The following is a 13,126-nucleotide window of genomic DNA, read 5'->3' as shown; positions in this document are numbered from 1 at the left end:
ATGAAGAATAACACCTTCACCACACGGACTGCAGCAATTCAAGAAGAAATCCCATCACCAACATCACCCACATTCTGAGAATCATTTTTTTTTAAAAAAAGACCAAATGCTATACTTTTCCTTTTGTTTAAGGCAAGTTAAATTGATTCGTTTCCTCTGAACATAAGATTAAAAACATGCCTGCTTACAAGCAAATTTGAAAAGCAATCTTTATAATGGTAATTTTCCAGAGAGTAAAGCTAAATGTCATTTGCAACCAGTTTTTCATTAATTATTGTAGAAAGTTTTTCTTCTCTAAATTGAAATGAATGATAATATAGAAAACATTTCCCCCAAATCTGCTGCATTTGTCTTTGCCAAAATCTAAGTATGCCCACAATCTTTTATTGAATTGAAAACTTTCACCTTTAACGAATCTAAGACCATCTACATTACCAAAAATGCCCTGCAGTCTCTTAGCAAATACATGAATTAAAGTCATCAGCATTCATTTTGCTCCCCCCGCCCCCCCGAAACAGTCATCTCCACCTAGACCCTTCCGAGTGCTCCATGTGTCCGATTTGGAATTGCCTTTCCTGTGACACGAATCAGAATCCCCAGCCCAACCATTCGCGTGGGTCTTCAAACCCCACATCATAGCCATCATCAAAACTGCCCATTTCCACATCTGCAACTGTGCCCACCTCTATCCCTAACCCACATTGTCACTGGCCTCCTCCTTCATGCCTTTGTCATCCCCAGGCTCGACTAGATGAACTCTCTCTCTGCTGGCCTGTTGCATCTCATCACTCATCAAACTTCATTTCCCGCATTCTATCCCACATTTCTGTCTTGGCCAACCTCCAATCGTTCTCTATTTCCCAAGGCTTCAAATTTAAAGTCCTTGTCCTCATCTGCAAATCTCCCACAGCCTGATTCCCTACCCTAACTCTGCAACCTCATTCAGCTCTATGCACCAGCACTTGCACTCTTCTGACTCTGGCCTCCTTTGCATCCCCTCCACTCTGCTCCGCTTTATGTCATAGAGCCTTGAACTGTCTTGGCCCCACACTATGGAATACTCTCCCTTCTGCAATGCAACCCCCTCCCATCCTTAAAAAAAGTCTCAAAACTTATCTCTGACCATGTCTCTGGTCACTTCATTAATTTTTCTTCCATCCATTTTGCAAGACTGGATTCACCTTCAAGAAGCATTTTGGGAAGTATTTATGTTAACGGTGCCACATAAATGCAAGAAGTTGTTTTTGATGAAAATGCTTTTGATCGAAGCAGCAGAGAACTGATAGTTAGCATATGTGCATAAAATTGTAAAATGAAGTCCTTTTGCTGTATTAACCGTTATAATACACAGACCTGTAACAGTCTTTAGTCATAAAGAGCTGGATCATAACATAGCAAAATAGAGTGCACTGTAAACTTACTTTTTTACGCACTCCTTCCTGAACACTGGACAGCTTCAGCAGAACAGGAGGAAGAAACTTTGAGATAATACTTTGCAGTTGCTCATCTGTTTCAGCAAGGCCAAGGCGCATAAAAACCCGTTCAAGTTGATCTAAAATTTATAAAACAAAATTCAGTGCTTTGCACAAAACAAATCCTAAATTTTTCAATAATTAAATGTACTGCACATTCCGAGTTTCGTATGCAAGTTGTTTTTCTTTTTAGACCTTTCCTTGACCATTTGATTGCATAGATCATCAGGATCACACACATATCCATCTCTTGAGCTCTATTATGCTTGTCTTTTTCAGGAAATGAAACTTCCCTCATAGCCAAATTGTAATGAAGATTGTGAAAGATTGCAGGAGGAAAGAGATAGGCCAGTAGGATGGGCTAATAGGTGGCAGATGCAGTTAAATGTAGACAAACATGCAGTAATACATCTGGAGGTAAGAATAGATTACAGTTTAAACAGTAAGATTTTAAATGGAATCGAGAAGCTTGGTGTGCAAATACACAGGTTGTTAAAAAGTGTCTGTACAAGTTGATAAAGCAAACAGTTCTGTATCAGAATTGAAAATTCAAGCAGGTGACCTGATGGACGACTTCAAAATTATGAAAGGTTATAAGATAAATAGTGATAGATCTTTTTCATTGGTCATCTCGATAATGAGAGCATGAATTTAAGATTAAAAAAAAAGATAACCACAATAAATTAGAGGTTAGAATAAAAATTCTTTACACAGAGGGTGGCTAGAATGGGGAACTCTGCCACAAACCATTGTTGAATGAATGACCATAAACTATTTTAATAGTTTGCTTGAAAAAGAATATTAAAGGGAATGTTATGGGGAGTGAGGGCAAGAGTGGGATTAAGCTAGGTGGCTCATGTTGAAAAAAACGTCAGCAGACTTGATGGGAAAGATGGCCTGTTTCTGTGTTGTAAAATTCTATAATTTCATTCTGGATTGTTGAAAGATCAAACAATGTTGGACTACAATAATAAAATTATTAATGGATAGCAATTAAATTAAGCCCATTGTAAGTGCATTTTATAACTCCCATTGGAAACCGCTTGGCTCTTGGTGTGGTTAGAGTGATCTTTTACATGCTACACGGTAAAAGGTATCAGCTATATGAAGATATATGGTACTGCCAAAGCAGTTTGCCTGAATCAAGATGCTCTGAGAAAGGGCCCACAGCAGATTATGTACTCCTTCAGGTAGAACCAGGCTAAACATAAGGTTTAGGCCAACCGTTCTAGATTACTGACTACAAATAGAATGCGGACAGCTCCTAGTTTTCGGGGTTAACTGGCTTCAAGGAGCCCAAAATAGCAGTTGGTTGACTGGGTGAGATCCATTTTGATTGTTACTAAAAACACCTTGTCCTTCAAAGAATCTATAATTTGATTAATTTCGGGTCCAAGGATTACAGAGGCTTTAACACAGACACACAGCCTGCGACAGCCGCAACAGTGTCCCAAGCAAGTGTTTGGACTCCATCTTGAGGTTACCACAATTTGTATGTTATATTTTTATGGATCTCCCATGGAGTTGCCCATGGTAAGTCAGGTGATGCATAGTTTTGTAAGGAAGGAAATGTTACACATTTAGTGCATAATGCATTATTCTGTGACTAAGATAGAGTTGGTTCCTTTAAGACTACAATGCCTAATTTTTCTTTAAGTAAACAGGTTCAAAGATCAACCAGAGGTTAATTATTGTTTGGTCAGGGAACTTTGCAGATTGGAAAGTGCTGGTAAGTTTCAGACTGCAGGTCAGAATCAACCAGCAATAAAGCAGCGCGTGACGTCTGGATTGCGCTGTCTGTGCATGCTATACATATTTTAATATGTTACCAGCGGATCTTGAGCAGTATTAATCACATTCAGTCTATTGATATTCTGTTTTATGAGTGCCATGTTATACCCTAAAGGTTCTTGGAAAAGTGTTTTCCTTATTCACTGCTGGTAGAGAAATAAATTTGCTCCCCTCATACAAGACAGTTCAGTTACATAAATAAATCTGTGCAAGTGCCATGTGGGGGAGGAGGGTGAAAAGAACAGCTGTTTACCTAGGATCTAGGATATCAATTGGGCAGGCTGACTGATCTCGTTGGTTTTTATAGTAGTGGGGGGGGGGGGGAAGAGAAAAGAGAAGAAATATAAAACAAACTAATTTGTATCTTTCAAATCTCTCTGCAACTGTACTTAGTCTTGCTAAAATATTTGGCTTAAAGATGTTCAAATTCAGGACTTTTATACAAAGCCTCCCTCCAAACTTAAATAATGGAACAATCCTTCCAGAACTTGATTTATATAAATAGTTGAAAAATAAGAATTTGCATTTATAAATTAGCTTATTATGTTCTCTGAATGCCCCAGATCAATTCACAAACCTATTACTTTTGAGTGCAGCTACTGTTAGGCAAAAGTGGCAGTCAATTTGTGCACAGCAAACACCCACAAATAGAAAATGAAACAAATGACTAAAGATTCTGTTTTGGTGGCGTTGGTTAAGGAAGGTGGCAGTTCTTAAGAACTGGGGGGGGGGGGGGGGCAAAGAGATGGGATCTACAGTATGACCTGTTCCATGTAGATCAGATTGGCTTCTAAGTGTTGCACCTGTTAAACTTGAGGTTTTGTCGATAGCATTGCAAGTAGAATCTTCAACTGCCCAAAAAGGTTTTTTTTCCCCCTCAACTACTTGGGTCTGTACCTCTGCAAGACAGTTCAAAAATTCACAATCAGGCATGCTGTTCAACAGCCTGCTGCTGGAGGGACGAATTGAAGGGAAAGTTCCCAGACTAACGTCTGAGTACCTCGACTTCAGCTAGAATTTCGGAAGTCCACTAATGTGAGAATCCTGCCTGGTGAATATTACTAAAGGATAAAAAGGGCTAAAAGGGTTAAATTATGAGAGCAGGTTGCATAGACTAGGCTTGTATTCCCTTGAGTATAGAAGATTAAGGGGTCATCTAATTGAGGTGTTTAAGATGATTAAAAGATTTGATAGGGAAAATAGAGAGAAACTATTTCCTCTAGTGAGGGAGTCCAGAACAAGGGGGCATAACCTTAATATTAGAGCTAGGCCATCCAGGGATGATGTCAGAAAGCACTTCTTCAAAGGATAATGAAAATCTGGAACTCTCTCCCCCAAAAAGCTGTTGAGGCTGGGGGTCAATTGAAAAATTCAAAACTGAGATTGATAGATTTTTGTTAGGCAAGGGTATTAAGGATTACAGAACCAAGGCAGGTAGATGGAGTTAAGATACAGATCAGCCATGATCTAATTGAATGGCAGAACAGGCTCGAGGGGCTGAATGACCTACTCCTATTCTTATGATATCCTCATGCGGACCATTCCTTATGCAAATAACTATCTTCCTTACAACTACTTCGATTCCCCAACTTGGGATCAGGATACATGCCCTAGAATGATTACTGGGTGTACTTGAAGCTGGCTGACTACTACTGAGTCAGTTATCAGGGGTGCATACAGGGCTTCAAGAGGGACAGAAGACCTAATGAAGATTGTCTAACTTAGCCATCACAAATACTTCATAACCAGTGCCCTCCAAATAACCCTTTTAAGAGTCGGAGAGGAGGGGTACGCAAATGCCCCAAAGGTCAAACAAGATAACTATTAAGAAATCCTGAGGATCAACTCCTAAGTAGTCCCTGCAGAACATACAGAATCTAGACCATCCTAGCAATAAGTATGAACATGCAAGCTGGGTCTATTAGGGGATTAGTTAATGTCTCCTCCTGACCAAGACTGTAACCCATCTCTTAAGGGTCCACTGAGGAAAACCTAGCAGGATCATTTATGATGTGGAGATGCCGGTGATGGACTGGGGTGGACAAATGTAAGGAATCTTACAACACCAGGTTATAGTCCAACAGTTTTATTTGAAAATCACAAGCTTTCGGAGCTTTCGTCCTTCGTCAGGTGTGTGACACCTGACGAAGGACGAAAGCTTGTGATTTTCAAATAAAACTGTTGGACTATAACCTGGTGTTGTAAGATTCCTTACATAGGATCATTTATAGTTGTGTTCTCCATCAGGACTCCAATGGATTCATTAGCTGAAGAAAATCTCTCAACCAGCAGCTAATGATATTAGTGGTGGTAGGGCGGGGGACGGGGGAAAAAAAAAGAGAATGAGGAAAGATCATCCTCAATTCCTGCCTCTCTGAGGCAAAGTGGCCATCTTAGGAATCATAATTAATTCAGAAAAAGCAAATATGCTGACAATTTGCTTTCAATGTCCTGAAGATTACAGTAATGAATACAATACTGATGAAATGAAAAATGATTGCATACTTTTATCAAAAATGAGGTTTTCACGTGTGCGAACAGCACCGAGCACCCAACTACTTGATGAAAAAAGAATCAATTTCACAATCTTAGACAATGATAGAAAAACTGACATCTCTGCCCAGGACAGGTGCCTTTATATGGCGTGGAAAGGGAAGATCACATGAACAACTGAATATCAGATGTCTAAACATATTAAAAGGGCTTATTTCTGCAACATATCCAGAATACGGAAATGAAAAATGGGTTTGCAGTCTAGCAAGTTATTTTAAATATGCTGCTGTAATACTATAGGGCAGTGAGTGGTATATTTATGCTAGTTAGACTTTTTGTTTCTGTATTTAATTTCATGAGGCACTGAGCCATTCTGGCAGTCAGTCTACACCGGGCAAGTTGAGTCTACACTGGGCAAGTTGAGAGAGAAGACAAATTCTCCTTTCCACTATTCCACAATCTACAATATATCCCTAGTAATGTCACTGATCTGTTGCCATTCCTCAGCTCAATCTGCTTCCCTACTTAAATTCTTACATTCTAGTGCTATGATTATCTCCAATTAATTCCTGCTACCCCTCCTTTCTTTCTTCCTTCTGCAACTTTCCTGAAAATATTATATCCAGGAACATTTAGTTGCCAATCTTGATCCAGCTGCAGCCACATTTCAGTCATTGCTATTATGCAATGATTTTATGTTAAATCAATGGCTCCCCAATTTTGTTCATCATATTCTGTGTTAAACAGTTTAGCTTGGATTCCCTTGTTTTGGCAATTACCCTTTTTTATTGCTTTTTTCCCCATCCTGATTCCCTTACTTTTGACTATCTAGTTCTGCTCTCTAGTTCTATCAGAGAATTGTACTGATGAGATGGCCTGCACTAGAACTATCTAGTTCTAGTGCAGGCCATCTCATCAGTACAATTCTCTCTTCATTTAGAACTGTTCCCAATGCCCCTAAAATCTGAATCCTTTTCTCCTAAACATCTCTAGTCACACATTTATCTCTCATCTGGCTGCTCTTATAAAAGATTACTATCTTTGAGCACCTGTTTTCTTAATCCATCATCCAGTTCCAGAGACTCTTTTTAGAGAAGCTGAATCCTGTTCTTCCTCATGTCGTAGATTCTGACATGAACCATGGTGTTTCTTTGATCCCCCTCACTCTCAGCTTCTGCACCTGCTTAAGTCCTTTACCCTGGCTACCATTGGAAGCTGTCCAATAATGTAAAAAGTTTTCTGTCCATGTGTCATTATATTAAATTGGATTTGAAAAAGAATAATCAGCAAATTATGGGCTACTCTGAATAGTCACAATGCTGCTTGCTTGTTCTATTGTACTATAATTGTTGGGGATATCCCAGGGCCAGATAACCTGATCTTGGCTTAACGTTGGCTGTCACTAGCTTACTATTTCTAATAGCAAAAATGATTAGTTGAAAATTGAATACAAATACTATGAATTTCTCTGGTAAAATGAATGCAAACAAACTAGATGGTTGTATTACAACAATATCGTATCCGGAAATATTATGTGGTAGCATGAAAATGTTTTTTTACAAACTGTTTTGAATTACAACAACTTGCATTTATATAGCACCTTTAATGTAGTAAAACGTTCCAAGGCATTTCATAGCAGTAATTTTCAAATAAAATTTGACACCGAGCCACATAAGGAGATGTTAGGACAGGTGACCAAAAGCTTGGTCAAAGAGGTAGATTTAAAGGAGTGTCTTAAAGGAGGAGAGGTAGAGAGGCTGAGAGCATTAGTGAGGGAATTCCAGAGGTTTAGGGCCTGGACTGCCGAAGGCACAGCCGTCAATGATGGAGCAATTAAAATCGGTGATGCACAAGAGACCAGAATTGGAGGAGTGCAGAGAACTCGGAGGGTTGTAGGACTGGAGGAGGTGACTGAAATAGGGAGGGGTGAGGCTATGGAGGTATTTGAAAACAAGGATGAGAATTTTAAAATCGAGGTCTTCCCAGACTGGGAGGCAATATAGGTCAGTGAGCACAGGGGTGATGAGTGAATGGGACTTGGTGCGTGTTAGGATATGGGCAGCAGAGTTTTGGATGAGCTCAAGTTTATGGAGGGTGGGAGATGGGAGGCCAGGAGAGCATTGGAATAATCACGTCTAGAGGTAACAAAGGCATGATTGAATCATGTAGATTTCTTCCTTGGAATGTACAGGAAGCTAGGCTGTTTATGTAAATGAGTACATTTGACAAAATTACACAAGATCAAACTACTAATGTATTCAACAAGAAGCCTCTAATGTTTTTAATTTGTATCATAGTCTTAGTCAGGTTGCTAAAATGTAAAAACAAATCTACAGGTTGAGCTTGTATGATGTGACCAGGTGGAGCCTGACTGGATATAAGTTGCATTACTTATAGTCTGGATTACATTTAGGCAGCTTGTGCAAAGGTAGAGTTGCCAACCCTCCAGGACTGTCCTGGAGTCTCCAGGAATTGAAGATTAATCGCATGGACACTGCTGCGTGCAAACCCGGGAGAAAAATCACAGGAGCATTTTAAAAAATGTTTTCTATTTTCTTTGAAAACTTTTGTTTTCTCAGTTATAAAAATATTGGAGTTCGGGGGGGAGGGGGAGAAAAAGCTGTTTGACTGGGTGGGACAATTGGAGGCAGGAGGACACATGATGAGACCTCCAGAGTCGGTAACCCTATACAAAGGGGATCCTGAAGTACTGGTAGTTGTTTTGGGCTTGCAAGAGGTTTTATTGCAACGGGGAATCAACTAATTTAGGGTGGAGAAGAGATCGGAGTGAGTATAATTGTAACTACACCTAACAGGCTTGGGTACCAGAGATTTTAAGCAAATCAAGCATTCCAAATGTTAGCTCCCTAGATTCTATTTGGAATGGAGAGTCAACTTACAAACATACGATAATGATGGGCAGGAATAGACAAGCTGGTTAACCAAGCCTGTCCCATACTCAATGCCTGGAGCACGACTTCCTATTCCTACCCCACCCCAACCCTACCCACCACACCATTCTGTGTACACACGGTTATTTTAGTTTAGTGGAGTAGTACATCAGTGCACCACACTGGTGTCCCAAAACAAAATGTGTCTATTTCTATTGACATACTTGAAATAAACATTTCATTTTACATTGCAACATATCGTATCAATAGGGTGAAAGAAACAGCATTCATATCAAACTCATTATTTCCCTGGGATGTCTCAAAGCACTTCACAGTCCATGGATTTCTTTTGAAGTGCTGTTATGTAGGCAAAAGTCACAGCCAAATGTGCACAGCAAGGACCTACAAACAGCAAGTGAGATGAATGACCACTAATTTTTTTTGGTGAGAGGAATGTTGGCCACGACATAAATTAACTAGAGTTCACATCAAAATGAAATTTACACTGTAACAGAAAAACAAAATCCAATGTATATAAAAAAAATTAGAAACACTAAATTCATTATAAGGAAACTCTTCCTTCATTACAGTATTTCACCAGAAGAACGAGCAATTCCACCCTAAGGTCACATTTCATCACTGGTTTAACTTAAAATCACTTCATTGGTGGGAGAAATTTGTTTGTTTGTAAACAAGGGGTTATTGGACTAAATCTAAGAGATTTTTGGTTTCCTGATCTATTACATATTTTTGAAATTCTAAAATCAATTTAATTCATTTAGCTTAAGATAAAATTAAGTGTTTAACTCTAGTATATAACAAACAAATTAGGGTGGCCACCAATACATGGCTATTTTTCCTAACTTTGTTCAATTGTCTCCAGGTCAGATTTGGCACCAGTGTATTAACATTGGTGTCTTTGATTCTGGGCGTTAAGAATCCTTGATGCACAAACCAGAAAGTGGTTACTTTATAAAGAAAAATAGACTTATACAAAATAAAATACATTAATCTGCAGCAATGCCTCATCCTTCTCCACAGCGCCAAAAGGAATCTGGATAGTGCATTGGTGTTCCAATATTTTCAAGATGGGTAATCAGAATTCTATATTTCAATTAACAAGATATACTAGATGGATGCTCTACCGTGTGAATTAAATTTGGTGACTGCTGCAATGGTATACAATACAGAAATGCTCAGCCAAAAAAAATGCTGTTTACACCCATTGTGACTACCACCAAGCAATGATTGTTCATGTACTCTGTCATGTCAGCACTGGCCGCACATTAATTGACTCAAAATTTAGCAAATCCTCAAAAATTAAGTTTAGTAGAGTATGTGACACTACATAACATAAATTCAATTCTGGCCATAGATTTAAATGTAACGACAGGAATCTAATTTTGCTGATCAGGTGACAACTATAAACACTTAAACTTTGTTCTCATGGTTTATGCCGTTTGAACTCTTCGATTCCATTTTACATAGAATCTACAGCACAAAAACAGGCCATTCAGCCCAATTCGTCTATCGATGTTTGTACTCCACATAAGCCTCCTTCCACTCTAATTTCCTCATCCTACCCTGCTCCCTTATCCCTCTATTCCCTTCTCCCTCATGTATACATCAAGCCTCCCCTTAAAAGGGTCAATGCTATCTGCATCAACCACTCCATGTAAGGAATCTTACAACACCAGGTTATAGTCCAACAGTTTTATTTGAAAATCACAAGCTTTCGGAGCTTACCTCCTTCGTCACCTGAAAGCTTGTGATTTTCAAATAAAACTGTTGGACTATAACCTGGTGTTGTAAGATTCCTTACATTTGTCCACCCCAGTCCATCACCGGCATCTCCACATCACCACTCCATGTGGCAGTAAGGAGTTCTTTCCACCTTGTAATTGGTACCATATAACTCATTACTTTTAACAGGTGAAAGCAAAAACAAAATACCATCTGGAATTGCACAATTTCACATTTGTTTTTAAACTGTCACAAACTCAACCATGTACCCTCATGCACTTTCTAAACTAAAGAGAAATTGTCTAGAGGTTCCCATCCCATCACCATTCTCTCACCTTCACTCAATGATAACTTTACTGAGGTACAGGATCATAGGTGCTGGCAGTCTCTATAACCTCACCCAAGTGAACAGCCTTCATGTGAAAGCCTGTACAATGTCAGGTCATGCAACAATTGGCGAGGAGGCATTTTAGCCAAACCCAGGTCCAATCTAGTCCTCACATTCCAGCAGAAGTCACTATAGAGCAATTAGGAATGGAAAACCATAGATGATTTTCCCCTCGCTAGTTCACAGGCACAGAAATCAATTGTAGGGGTCTCAATACTACCTTGACATCAGCAAACTCACTCCTATCTAGCTTGTTTGGCACAGCAATGCACTAAGCATATGTTTTGAGCTGTGGTCTGTTGGTTTCTTTTTATAAAATGGACCTTGAAAAATCTTTCATACTATCTTCATGCAATGGGTTTACACTAAATCATTCTCAGCTAATCTAGCGTTTCAGGCTTACGCATAGGCCATTTGCTTAACAGGAGCTTATTAACTTAAGTATCTAGTTTCAATTTTTAAATGCTACAGGAGGGTGAAATGCACAATAAGTAGAGCAACATGGGAGGTATACAAAACTGCATTAAAGCAACAAGCTAACAAGTTAAATCAGGTGCAAATGAAAGAAGAGTTTATACACTGGTTTTCTGTATTAAAATCCTACTTTCATTTTCCTGTAAGTGGCGTGGTTTCACACCAAACCTCTCTCCTCCTCAGTTAAACCTCGAAATGCAGGCCTGCAATCTCACAAGGGCCGACAGTTTGCAATCTGCTTTCCAATTGCCACAAAAACGCACAGAAATTGAATTTACAGCAGTGAACTATCCCTTTGGGCGTGTGAGGGGAGAGGGGGGGCAAAGAGATGGACTCAAATGTACTTCAGGATAACACAACAGATGATTGTGGCAGGAGGTGGGGCCCACACTTTCTACAAGGTGTCACACATGGGGCCTGCTGACCAACCTTTTAGACAAGAGTGTGGATTTATAGAGACCCAACAACGAAATAAGAAACCTAAGCAACTCCTCTCGCTGATTAACAGTTCGACGTCGATACTTTTACATTTAGAAAAAAATGTGATTATAAAACTCCTCCACCCATTGCAGTTCCCCCCTCGCTCCGTGTCACCGTGTATGCGATGTGGTGATGACAGGTGGAGGGGAGGAGGAGGAGGAGGAGGGGGGGGGGGGGGTAAAGCCGCCGCCGCCCCCCCGGGGCTTCTTGACTCTTATCCCATTTACTCTCTGTAAACTTACTCAGCTCGTCCTGAGCGGCCATCTTGCAGCAGCAGCGCCGAGTCACCGCCAGGCCCCGCGCTCGAGCCCGCTCTCAAAACCCGCCCCACCGCGCGCGCACTCGGCCTGACAGCGTGCGCGTAACTCGGCCTGAGGGAGAGCGAGGGCAGGTGAGCGTGAGCGTGCCCCCGCCCACTCTGCCTGAGTACGTGCGCGTAACTCGGCCAGAGGGAGAGCGAGGGCAGGTGAGCGTGAGCGTGAGCGTGCCCCCGCCCCGCGCGCGCACTCTGCCTGAGTACGTGCGCGTAACTCGGCCAAGAGGGAGTGCGAGGGGAGCTGAGCGTGCCCCCCCGCCCCTGCGCGCGCGCGCGCGCGCTCTCTCGCCCGCCCCCTTTTCCTGCACCGTCCGCGCGCCCGGAGAATCGCTGAGTAATCATTCATCTCAAAGAATGAAACGCTTGCACAAAGGAGGGAGGGGAGGGGAAGGGAATGAGTTTTGCTTTACTGTTGTTTTAGTTTCACTTGTGTACACCAGGATGCTCAACCAAAGGTCAGACCAGACCCTTTCATGACAAAAAAAAAATCAGCCTAGTTCTGTAGATAAGATGTGGAGATGCCGGTGATGGACTGGGGTTGACAATTGTAAACAATTTTACAACACCAAGTTATAGTCCAGCAATTTTATTTTAAATTCACAAGCTTTCGGAGGCTTCCTCCTTCCTCAGGTGAACGAAATGAAATTTTTCTCCCCTCTAGATAAGAGGGGAGAAAAATTGCAGGGCTACTGGGGAAAGAGCAGGGGGGAATGAGACTATTTGGATAGCTCTTTCAAAGAGCCTGCACAAGCACGATGGGCCGAATGGTCTCTTTCTGTGCTGTAAGCTTCTATGATTCTACTTGAGAGGTGACCTGATAAGAGGCCATTAAAATTATGAAGGGGTTTGATAGGGTAGACGTAGAGAGGATGTTTCCACTTGTGGGGGAGATCAAAACTAAGCGCCATAATGGGATTCACTCCCAAACAATTCTTCCATCGTAATATAGCTGCATGATGTATGTATATGTGATTCACACCCACTATTTTCTATGGGGGGGGGGAATCCAAACATAGGGGTCATAAATATAAGATAGTCACTAGTAAATCCAATAAGGAAATCAGGAGAAAATTCTTTA

At 40.8% G+C, this 13,126-nt stretch overlaps 1 protein-coding gene across 1 annotated transcript in view; it reads right to left on the bottom strand.

Moving 5' to 3' along the window:
• ecpas (Ecm29 proteasome adaptor and scaffold) overlaps positions 1-12,046 on the bottom strand; it is a 100,764-nt gene extending 88,718 nt beyond the window's left edge. The window contains exons 1-2 of the mRNA XM_067983574.1: positions 11,975-12,046; positions 1,422-1,552 (exon numbers count right to left, since the gene is read on the bottom strand). Coding sequence (XP_067839675.1) covers positions 1,422-1,552; positions 11,975-11,996 — 153 coding nt within the window. The 5' untranslated portion in view covers positions 11,997-12,046. The remainder of the gene's footprint in view (positions 1-1,421; positions 1,553-11,974) is intronic.
• Positions 12,047-13,126: the final 1,080 nt, after the last annotated feature.

The sequence above is a fragment of the Heptranchias perlo genome, chromosome 4, assembly GCF_035084215.1.
Source record: "Heptranchias perlo isolate sHepPer1 chromosome 4, sHepPer1.hap1, whole genome shotgun sequence".
NCBI classification, from domain to species: domain Eukaryota; kingdom Metazoa; phylum Chordata; class Chondrichthyes; order Hexanchiformes; family Hexanchidae; genus Heptranchias; species Heptranchias perlo.
Note: the sequence above shows the minus strand (reverse complement) of the source record. Positions and strands in the feature narration are given on the sequence as shown.